This window comes from Schistocerca serialis, chromosome 11 (genome assembly GCF_023864345.2).
Source record: "Schistocerca serialis cubense isolate TAMUIC-IGC-003099 chromosome 11, iqSchSeri2.2, whole genome shotgun sequence".
In the NCBI taxonomy this organism is placed as follows: Eukaryota; Metazoa; Arthropoda; class Insecta; order Orthoptera; family Acrididae; genus Schistocerca; species Schistocerca serialis.
The window spans coordinates 175,832,095-175,844,118 of NC_064648.1; the positions used below are offsets into that span (position 1 = coordinate 175,832,095).

The 12,024-nt window shown below is 40.7% G+C and overlaps 1 protein-coding gene across 3 annotated transcripts in view; it reads left to right on the plus strand.

The window, feature by feature from the left end:
- Nucleotides 1–12,024, plus strand: part of LOC126427106 (uncharacterized) — a 250,867-nt gene that overhangs the window by 138,840 nt on the left and 100,003 nt on the right. For all 3 annotated transcript variants that reach the window (XM_050089322.1, XM_050089321.1, XM_050089320.1), the window contains one exon: nt 11,650–11,718. In XM_050089322.1, the coding sequence (XP_049945279.1) occupies nt 11,650–11,718 (69 nt within the window). The remainder of the gene's footprint in view (nt 1–11,649; nt 11,719–12,024) is intronic.

Consider the following 12,024-nt stretch of genomic DNA (forward strand, 5'->3'; position numbering starts at 1 on the left):
AAAGTAGTAAAGGAGTTTTGCTACTTAGGGAGTAAAATAACTGATGATGGTCAAGTACACAGGATATAAAATGTAGACTGGCAATGGCAAGGAAAGCGTTTCTGAAGAAGAGAAATTTGTTAACATAGAGTATAGATATAAGTGTCAGGAAGTCGTGTCTTAAAGTATCTGTAAGGAGTGTAGCCATGTATAGAAGTGAAACGTGGACAATAAATCGTTTAGACAAGAAAACAGAAGCTTTTGACATGTGGTGCTACAGAAGAATACTGAAGATTAGATGGGTAGATCACATAACTAATGAGGAAGTATTGAATAGGATTGGGGAGAAGAGAAGTTTGTGGCACAACTTGACTAGAAGAAGGGATCGGTTGGTAGGACATGTTCTGAGGCATCAAGGGATCACCAATTTAGTATTGGAGGGCAGCGTGGAGGGTAAAAATCGTAGAGGGAGACCAAGAGATGAATACACTAAGCAGATTCAGAAGGATGTAGGCTGCAGTAGGTACTGGGAGATGAAGAAGCTTGCACAGGATAGAGTAGCATGGAGAGCTGCATCAAACCAGTCTCAGGACTGAAGGCAACAACAACATCATAGTGTGACCGCACACTTAGTGGTGTACTGACTGGAAAAGATCGGCCGTCCCCAGCCGATGTCGGTCGTCGGCGGATTCCACCGATATCGGAGCCACTGTGGCGGCAGCCTAAGGCCGGTATTACGCTATCGTATTTCTTTGTCCAATATCTTTGTCAAAGAAATTTGATGGTGTAATAGGGAACTTTGACAAACCTCGTCTGTCGTTAAATAAATCTGATCAAATCTAGGGCCTCGCTGTAGTTTTGATCAAAGAAGTCTCTTGTCTTCTGTTCATTGCAGTGTAACGTGTTACCACGTAAGCGCTAGCATGCCTGCAGCGTTCTGTCATCTGTAACGTTTTTATAAACATTGCCAGTAAATAAAATTGTCTACCGACAACTAAAAAATTAATAGAGATGTATATGAAGCTGATGAGATGCTTTACAAAGTGAGGCACCCTGAATACAAAAATAGATTAAGAAGATTGGAGACCTAACGAAACCCTCTCCTGTAGCGAGAAATCGGACTGTTACAGTGAGCCTGTCTTCTGCAGATGTAGCAGTTCTTAAGTGAATATTGTGCTTTGTGATATGAGGATACACTTCACTGAGCACATACAGAAATGTATGCTCATCCATCCTTAAGTAATTGATGTACGACTTGACGTCCTCCACTATAAGCTCACGTAACACGTTTTGTTGAATGCTTTTATCGTGTCGTCGTAAAACCCACGGCTTCACCCAGGTACGTTTCATTTCTTCCCCCCGCTTCTCTTGCGCATGTGCACACAGTGCAGTTGTGGTATATGCAACTGCTGCGGTTAATAACAAAGTTGTTGTCAGCCGTTTTGAACTTTGACGAAAAATATGACGACAGTGTAATACCCCTTTTTACCGCCACGTCAAAGATCTTTGTCAAATATATTTGACGAATATTTGATCACATCTTAGACAAAGAAATTTGATAGTGTAATACCGGCCCAAACGCCAACACACGTCCAAATCGTCGGTCGGTTGGTGCGTGTGCTGTAGTGCTATCAACGACACGGACGCTGTAGTTTAGACTTCGTGCGCTAGGAGCGCTGCTGTCGCGTCACGTGACCAACTGGTCTGGGTGCTTAAAAGGGCGCTACCGCGCTTGTGTTGGCGTCTTTGCTAGCGGCTCTACGTTGTGTCGGTTCATATGCCGCCAGTCTCTCCCGAGGGCGATTTTTTCAGCCTTCGCTCAGTATCGAAATGGACGTAGGAGAGCTAGCAGCTGTGCTGTGTGTGCTTATGCGGGAAACAAAGTTCCGGGCACACCCATTCATTGCTGATCGCGATGTAAACTGGTTACAGCACACACTAGACAATTATTTAAGAAATTACCGGGACAAATTTTTCATTTGCTTTGGAATGTCAGGACGTTCGTTCGACGATGAACTGAAGAAAAAGGATTCCGTTTTAAGGAAAGCCATCTCGCCAGAAGAAAAGATGTTCCTGACATTAAGGTAAACTACTTGTCTAATTGGAAGTTAATTTTTTGTTGTTTGCAGTGATATTCAGAATTTTGGATGTAACTATAACGTAGACACAGAAGTGGTTTCTCAGATTTTATTTGATAACTGCTCACTATAAAATTAAAATTTATGTTAGAAATATTTCGAACAGTTCTTAAAACAAGTTAGCTGTGTCTGATGTCTCTGGCCCATGTGTGTCACTTGCAGCTGGAGACGTAACTCAAAAACAGGCTCGGATGTCACTGAAGGGTGATGATTTCAAACTGGCCAGTGTCCTGAAAGAGCATTGCTATTTCTTTGAACTTATCGCGGTTCGTACTGAGCTTCATGCACGACGCTCATTATTCTAATTTCAGTGTCCATTTTTCGCTCCTTGGGGAGACCACGAAGTCCTCGCCCTCTTCTGCTTGCCGCCCACGCAGTTCCTATTGCGCAATACCTGCTAGGGCTGCAGCATCGCTCTCTAAAACATCGAGCACTATGCGACAACTTCTGAGGTCATCAGTCGCCTAGAACGTAGAACTAATTAAACCTAACTAACCTAAGGACATCACACACATCCATGCCCGAGGCAGGATTCGAACCTGCGACCGTAGCGGTCGCGCGGTTCCAAACTGTAGCGCCTAGAACCGCACGGCCACTCAGGCCGGCTGTAGAGCCATCGATGTCCATACCATAAAACGTCGGTATTAATAAAGATCGCGTTGAAAAACGGCGATGTTAATAAAATTGCTCTTGAAAACGATACATCGATGTTTCTATATATTTTAGAAATGTTAGAATAAGCAGCCCGCAATGATTTTAGTTTAAAGTAGTACAATAAAAGAATGTAAATATGGTCAGAGATATTTTGAAACACAAACTAACTGGAAATAGTTATCTATTTCTTCGTAAATCTAGTTTCATCTACCTACCTTTCCCAACGTTGGTTTACATTGGGTGCAATAATACCGACCGGTGCTATCATTAACTGTCTTCGTATAAATCAGATTACGAAACTGAATAAAGTAGATCTTGCATAGAAAATTCTTTTTTTTATCATTCAAAAAAACTTATTTCTTTGATAATAACAACTCTGACACAGAATATAGGAAAAAGAAGCTTGGATTATCCAGTCCGTAGAAGTCTGTTTCCTGCCGGGGTGGACGGTTGCTCGAGCCTCCGGAACAAGTTCTCGCTTGGGTCAGATGTGGCGACGATGGTAAATACACCTTTGCAATTTTTGGGAAAAGTGACTTCATGGCCTCCCAGGTTGTAGTGTCCCGATTGACCTTCGTAACAGTGCTGTCAATATCTTTGATGATAGCTGAAAATTTTTCAATTCAAAGTTTTTGAGTGATGTACAGCGCTGTGTGATGTTCTGTCTACTCAAAAATACCTCATGTTCCGCTGGTGAGTTGAGACTTGTCTAGATAGTGAATATCAGTGTCCACAGCTGATTTGATTTGCGTTGTTTCTGCCCAAATACCGTCGGCAATACAACAGTTTCCAGCATTGACATCTTCAACTTCTGTAGTCCTGTCTCCCTTAGTTGCGCGTAATATTGCGGTTTATTGATAATTTTTGCTTATGGACCGTCTGACAGCAACTGAATAAAACACAATTTTACTGCCATACGCGTTTCGCCTTTATTTTCTGCAAGGCATCATCAGTGGCCTGGAATATGTACACATGTTCGCTATTTTATTTACATTTTTGTCACTGTGCCTATAGGTTATAAACAGTTCTGGTGGTTGGTATTTCCTAATTAAGTAGTAAGTACAGTTCAAAACATTACTACTTAATTAGGAAATACCAACCACCAGAACTGTTTATAACCTATAGGCACAGTGACAAAAATGTAAATAAAATAGCGAACATGTGTACATATTCCAGGCCACTGATGATGCCTTGCAGAAAATAAAGGCGAAACGCGTATGGCAGTAAAATTGTGTTTGATTCAGTTGCTGTCAGACGGTCCATAAGTAAAAGTTATAAATATACTGTTACTTAAAATCCGTCTTGATTGCAAATTTTTTATTCATGTGACCGGTTTCGGTTCATTCAGAACCATCTTCAGATCTGATATTTTAGTTACAGGAGTAACCCGTCCAAATCCAGCAACAGGTGACGTAGCATGTGAAAGTTGCTGGATTTGGACGGGTTACTCCTGTAACTGAAATATCAGATCTGAAGATTGTTCTGAATGAACCGAAACCGGTCATATGAAGAAAAAATTTGCAATCAAGACGGATTTTAAGTAACATTATAAAATCACTGATTGCTGTTATCCCATAGGACATTGTCTGTTTTTGCAAAATTATCAATATACCGTGAGTTTCCAGCATTCGTTAAGTGTGTTTTAAACAGATCACTCGGTGCTCCATAGTTATCGTCAATCCTAGTTTTTATTGTTTCTTGGCTTGGCACCTCTTACAGTAAACACACCTCTTTTATTAACTTCAGAATCCATTTATTTCTACAGTGGAAAACTATTTATTATCCATGATTATAAAATTCCTAAGGGCATACACGGTCTTGGCAATCGATAATGAGAATCACATATACCCAGTGGCTGCAGCGCATAATTCAGTTGAGACTATTTGAAGTAAATAATTGTATTGTAAACTTTAAATTTTAGTTATCTACTAATTCAAAAGTACAAAAATGGCGAGGACAGCAATAAATGTAGCACTGCACAAATTACGAGACTGCCGGCCGGGGTGGCAGAGCGGTTCTAGGCGCTACAGTCTGGAACCGCGCGACCGCTACGGTCGCAGGTTCGAATCCTGCCTCGGGCATGGATGTGTGTGATGTCCTTGGGTTAGTTAGGTTTACGTAGTTCTAAGTCTAAGCACTATGGGACTTAACATCTAAGGTCATCAGTCCCCTAGAGCCATTTGAACCAAATTACGAGACTGGACCTGTCAATGAATGGAATGTATGATCCATTATTGAACGATGTCAATGTTTCTGGCATTAGTCTTCGATGCATCGCCATTCAAAACATCGGTGCTAACCTCGATGTCTAACGAGAATCTCTGATGGTCTGACCGAGCTTAGCACGCTGGACTCGTATTCGGGAGAACGACGGTTGAAACCCCCCACGCCGGGCATTCAGATCTAGGTTTTTCATGCCGTCCCTAAATCGCACCGGATGAATGGTTCCTTTGAAAAGGCACAGCCGCTTTCCTTCTCCATCCTTGACGCGATCCGAGCTTGTGCTGCGTCCCTTAACCCTCCGTTACTAGCGCGAAAATTCGTGACATCGTCACTCGCGCAGATTACTGGTGTCATCCACAAAGCAAGCGGTGTATTTGTACACTTTGAACGGTCTTTATGACTGGTTTTATGATTTTTATTAAATCTAAATATAATACATTTAATATTTGTACAGTTTAATATATTATAACGTTTGAAACAGTTTGACCATTCGAAGAACAATATCTTCAGCTGAATTACTGGCATTACATGGTCCCTCTGCGTTGCTTGCCGGCGTACGGTTCAAAATTCAAAGTGTAAGCTGTTTTTACATCAACCAAAGCAAACACTTTTAACCCAAACTTTGCTGGTTTGCCAAGAGTATATTGCCTGAACGGGCAGTTTCCTCTAAATGCCAAAAGCTGTTCGTCAACAGTAAGATATCAACTAGGTGAAAAATATTTTTGGCAGTTGTTCGTGAATAGTTCAAGTACCTCTCTGATAGCAGCCAACTTGTCAATCTCTCTTTGCGAAAACGTCTATCATGTATATTATCAAACTTCTGACATCTCAACAGAAACCTGAATCGGTTTTCACTTAGTATGAATAACATGACTCAAGTCCGTTTCCCTTTGAGTTATCCCACAATTTCGATATACTCTTCCTAGAACATCTCAAGTATCCACATAGATATAACAAACCAGTGAAAGCTCTGATCTCTATCTCATCTGTTTCTTTATCGTCCCTTTCCCTAGAGAAGTTACCACGAACTTAATTGACGTATATATTTGTGCATTTTGCGATAATGCTCTTTATGTTTTCATCCAGGAATACATTCAGAATTTCTATTTCTGTCTTTTTTATTCGAGCTTTAATTTTTGGTCCAGGCAAACGCGTAATAAAATTACAAGATCTGCTTCTAACACTGGTAGGACATTTATTTTTCCTCCGTTTAGTTATTCCATCTCCCCCTTTAAAAAAAAAATGCATCCTCTTGAGTTACTTCTTCCTGTGATTCATATTCATCATTTTCTGACACTTCTTGTTCTGTTCCTGAATCATGACCGCTTTCATGAACAGAAGCCTCAGTCTCTGAGTCAGCGCTATCACTTTGATCATCTTCGTCACTGAGCTCATGGAACCATTCCACCCATACATTAGGATCGTTACTACACTGTCTGAGGTTTTTTGCCTTTGACATTTCTTCTACAATTTAAAAGTAAAGAGAATACTAGGTACCATGGAACGTAACTGCAGTCAGTTTCAATACGTCTAAATTTACGCGCAAGAAAGATCGATAGAATCTAGGAAAGCAATAAAGTAATACAGACTTACTTTGTTTCAGATTGTGTCAGCAGAGCTCGCGCGGATGACAAGTGTCCTCCAGAGTATAATAATGTTTCATACAGGCTCGTTTACATTGAGCTCCGAACATGTTTTTGTTTGGAACATTGTGTGCAACTTGTTCCCTCAACATGTTGGCAACATTGTTCGTCGTTTGCATTCCCGTTTACACTAGCGACCAACATTTCTACGTATTCGCATAGTCTGCTGTGGTGAACTGATAGCTTACTTTGAGTATTCACATCAAGAGATATGCTATGTCAGGTGAAGAGGAAGAATTAATGACATTTGGTGCTGCATTAATAATACTTATTGAAATGAACAGACGAAGAAAACGACGTAGTCGCCGTCGGTGGACCAAAACATACTATAGAAGACGTGGCGGGAATGACACGCTTTGTGAGCTGAATTTGGAAGACGGTCCTGGCTTTCGTAACTTCACTAGGATGTCGCCGTCAGATTTTGAAATGTTGTTGAATATTATAGGACCAGTTGTTTCGAAGAAAGTTACAAATTACAGAAAAGCAATCCCTGTGAACCAAAGACTTGCTATTACTCTTCGTTTTCTGGCATCAGGAGACTCCTATAAAAGCCAGCCATATCTCAAATAGTTCCGTATTATCCAGGAAACGTAGATATTTAAATCCAAACCACTTCGTTTCGTAAAGTGTGTCAGTACCACATGCAGATTTTTTACTTTCCTCTATTTTTCTTTTCTCTCGTCGGTACTGAGACGAGAGAGATTTAATTTTTTTGTCCACGTACAGCTACTGGTGCCGCAGCAACTTTTTGTAATGAATCATGTTTGATTTTAGTATTTTTGTTACCTGCGCAACTCCATCTCAAATAAAAATGAAGGGACATAAACGCACCACTACACTCCAGCAAAACAAACACCAAAACACTCACTCAGAGCAAACGAACACCAGCGCTACCTAGCGGAATTTAGTGGTAGCAGGCCACGAACAATGTTTCTTTGATCTTTACCGACGCAGCCATGAAACATTGATTTTGTGTTGCGAACATCGGTAGTCCACTACTACAATGTTGCGAACTCAGTGTAAACGCGTCTTAAACAATGTATCTTTAGTAACTGAAAGACAACAATGATTGGAGCTAACAGCCGGAGAGCTAACTGAAAGCTACTGAAAATGGCACGAACTGAATCCAGCCCTGTCAGAAAAAATTGAGCAGGAAAGTCATCCGCGCGAGCAACGGAGAGTTAATGACTTCGATGTCGACGGGAAATTAAATCCAATATCTCTTCCTAATGTTCTTAAAACATCGATGTATCGTCTGCATCCATAATACTTTCACTAAACTATTTAATGGGTCATCGGCACCTTTTCTCCCTTTTTTTTAATTTTTACTTAAGACAGCTGAGCCGTCCAGATACGGCTGTTTCTTCGTTTTCTTGCGCATCCTCGACTTACTCTTTCTCCCTTATGCTGGCAACGATCTGAAGAAACAACAGTTAGCTGAAATATTGTGTACTCCCTCATTCTTGTGGAAACCATTTCTACGTTGCAGTTAACGCACAAAAGAGCCTCAGCTTCTTCACCTCTTTTTAACGCCAAGCCCGCAGCAGAATGTATGCAGATTGTCCCACGATCTGTGTTATTTTTCGCAAATACTCCCATCAGTTTTTTTTAAATTCAAATATAACACAAAGTAACAGGAAACGTTCCGATTTTTTAAATACCCAACAGAATGCAAGATTTTGTTCTGCTGATAAAAAAATTAAGCCACACTACTACAGTCGAAACCGGTTATTGTAACGACGTCGAAGGCGTCGGTCGGAGTTGCTAATTTAGGGGAAAAGGCGCTAAATATGGGGAATTTGAGAAGCACAAGAGCGACTAAAATTCTTGTTTGGGATTGGCGACTTTTTTGGGTCTGCTTGGAAATATTATAGAAAATTTAATGATTTTTCGCTACCATAATTCTACATCTACATCCATACTCAGCAATCCACCTGACGGTGTGTGGCGGAGGGTACCCTGAGTACCTGTATCGGTTCTCCCTTCTATTCCAGTCTCGAATTGTTCGTGGAAAGAAGGATTGTCGGTATGCTTCTGTGTGGGCTCTAATCTCTCTGATTTTATCCTCACGGTCTCTTCGCTAGATGTACGTAGGAGGGAGCAATATACTGCTCGACTCTTCGGTGAAGGTATGTTCTCGAAACTTCAACTAAAGCCCGTACCGAGCTACTGAGCGTCTCTTCTGCAGAGTCTTCCACTGGAGTTTATCTATCATCTCCGTAACGTTTTCGCGATTACTAAATGATCCTGTAACGAAGCGCGCTGCTCTCCGTTGGGTCTTCTCTGTCTCTTCTATAAACCCTATCTAGTACGCATCCCACACTGCTGAGCAGTATTCTAGCAGTGGGCGAACAAGCGTACTGTAACCTACTTCCTTTGTTTTCGGATTGCATTTCCTTAGGATCCTTCCAATGAATCTGTCTGGCATCTGCTTTACCGACGATCAACTTTATATGATCATTCCATTTTAAATCACTCCTAATGCGTACTCCCAGATAATTTATGGAATTAACTGCTTCCAGTTGCTGACCTGCTATTTTGTAGCTAAATGATAAGGGATCTATCTTTCTATGTATTCGCAGCACATTACACTTGTCTACATTCAGATTCAACTGCCATTCCCTGCACCATGCGTCAATTCGCTGCAGATCCTCCTGCATTTCAGTACAATTTTCCATTGTTACAACCTCTCGATACACCACAGCATCATCCGCAAAAAGCCTCAGTGAACTTCCGATGTCATCCACAAGGTCATTTATGGATATTGTGAACAGCAACGGTCCCATGACACTCCCCTGTGGCACACCTGAAATCACTCTTACTCCGGAAGACTTCTCTCCATTGAGAATGACATGCTGCGTTCTGTTATCTAGGAAACAATGTATCTTTACACACTCTACAATGACACTCGTCTTCCACATGACTTTCCTGCTCAATTTTTTCTGACAGGGCTGGATTCAGTTCGTGCCATTTTCAGTAGCTTTCTGTTAACTCTCCGGCTGTTAGCTCCAATCATTGTTGTCTTTCAGTTGCTAAAGATACATTGCCAAATTATACTCTATATTCAGTACTTTCATAATACTTTTGCAGTAATGTACAGAAGCACACGTAGAAAATGTGTCAACCAAAAACATCTCTTGCAATTGAGCGTTCTTATTTGGTCACACGCTGGCCAAGTTGCAGTCTTAGAGTGACCGCTATATTTAATTGCATTCAGAAATTTCAGAGGAACAGTTCAGATTTTATGTAAAAATTATTACCACATAAAATATATATATGTATTCAAATAAATTTTAAAGTTTTATTTTTACGAAAAAAATGCATTTAAACGGAAAACTACACAAAATGAACATAATATTACATGATATGCTATGAAAATTCAAATGCCCTGGAATCTACATTTTACTTTTTCTGATATTTTTATTATACATAAAATAATAAAAGCATAAAGTCCCCTCAAAACATTAAAAAAATGAAAATTACGTTAGTACTTTTTTGGTGTTTGGTTTCCTTTGCACACACTGGAAATGTTTAAGGTTTCGCTTCATATTGGCTCCTTGCAACAGTGGCAAATGTAAGGTGTCGTTCTATTCTTTCTCGGGTCACAGGTGGCGCAGGTTTTGTGTATTTTCAATTGTTCTACGACGACTGCTACTCTCGGATCTGCTACACCGAAAACACATTGAAGGATGTGTGAAGTTCACGGGGTATGTGATACGTGTTGACTCGCTTTTCGTCTGTGGTGTTGCCAACAAGTTTACTAGCTTCTTCCAAGATTGAAACGATTCACCTGAGCATTGTCTTTGTAGGAATTGTGAAGAACAAACACATCCGACCCAGTTACACCCAACATATGGAAAAATGCCATTGCCCATTGTTGGAATAGGCCTTGAGAAACAGCAATATTTGTTTTGACTTAATGTAATTCTAGCAGAACCTATAGCTAAGAATTAAGTCTCCATACTTCTGTCTTCATCACATGATTACATGTTTCATTCATGGAATTCACAGGTGGCAAAATAAATTCATCTTCACTTTCGCACTGTTCCTATACTGTATTCTGTTCACTTTCAATCTCGTTTTTACAATCTGATCCAACGCCGCTTTCCAAACTGTCCTCAAGCCACTTTAAAACAGTATCTGCAAAGTCAGGTTCCGTTAAACCTGAATCAGGTTCCATTAAACATGAAGACTAGATGAAGACCAGGCTACTAAATCCATAATGGAAAGTCCCAGAGACTGCTATCATGAAAGAAACAGTTACAGTATAGGCACACGTCAGATTAAAGTGGTTACTGACAAAGGAAACCACGGTATCTTATATTATCTATTGTAAACTGATTTTTTGTGTGTGTGTGTGTGTGTGTGTGTGTGTGTGTGTGTGTGTGTGTGTGTGTGTGTGTGTTGTAGTTATCATTTGCCATGAAATACAAAGAAAAGTGCCGGATCCACGATTCGGGATCCAAACATATGAACAAAGAAAGCCGGACAAGGAATTGTAAGCGAATTAACTGTCGTGTCAATTTGGCAACAGCCTGTATCCCTAACATATACTTTACTTTAAAAGCCCTCAAGCGAGTCTTCATAGATGAATTTCTCCATTCCAGGTACAAAACTATGAGACACACTACAAACTTTAACTATATCTTGTGCAAAATCAACTTTTACATTGAATCGGGCCTGTGGGTCGCCAAAAGTTGTCCGTGACTGTAACCAAGCCGTGGCTTTGCACAATTTCTCTTCCCATAACACTGCTGGTCTGATCTATCCCTGCACACGGTGTGGTAGGGGAACCTCTGCTAGCAGTGTTGTGAAATCACAGGACCAAGTGTGAGAGAGTGTCAAAGTTTGAGTCACACCTGGAGGCAACTGCTCACATATGAGCAGGAAATCTGGCCCTGCCACAGATTTTCAATTGTCGTAACATATTCATTTATATTGTGTAGACTAGTTTCTTTGTTGCTTGTTGCAGTCTGTGCTGTGCCTGTACTTACTCATTTCCTTTCATTCAGGTGGAAACTGGCCAACTCACATCTCCAAAGCGGGAAATGGAGTACGTGTTTGTCGAAGAAGAAACTCCGGTAAGTACTGAAATTCGTCAGTCTTTTCATGTACATATATTATCTGCAAACCAGTGTGCACAACATAGTGGGATGTACTTCATATGGTATCAATCACTCCTCTTGCTGTGTTACTCATAAGTGGCACCCATTATTGGTAAGTTTCTAGCAGGCCATATGTGGTAGAGCCACAGGGGTTGTTTCAGTCTACCCAAAAATGCAGATTTTTCTGAATCTACGTTATGAGCATTGAGTGAAGTGGAGCAGTGGTTAAGATGTGTGTGGACAGAGATTGAAATTTTCATCCACTTGTATTAAGATTTCTGC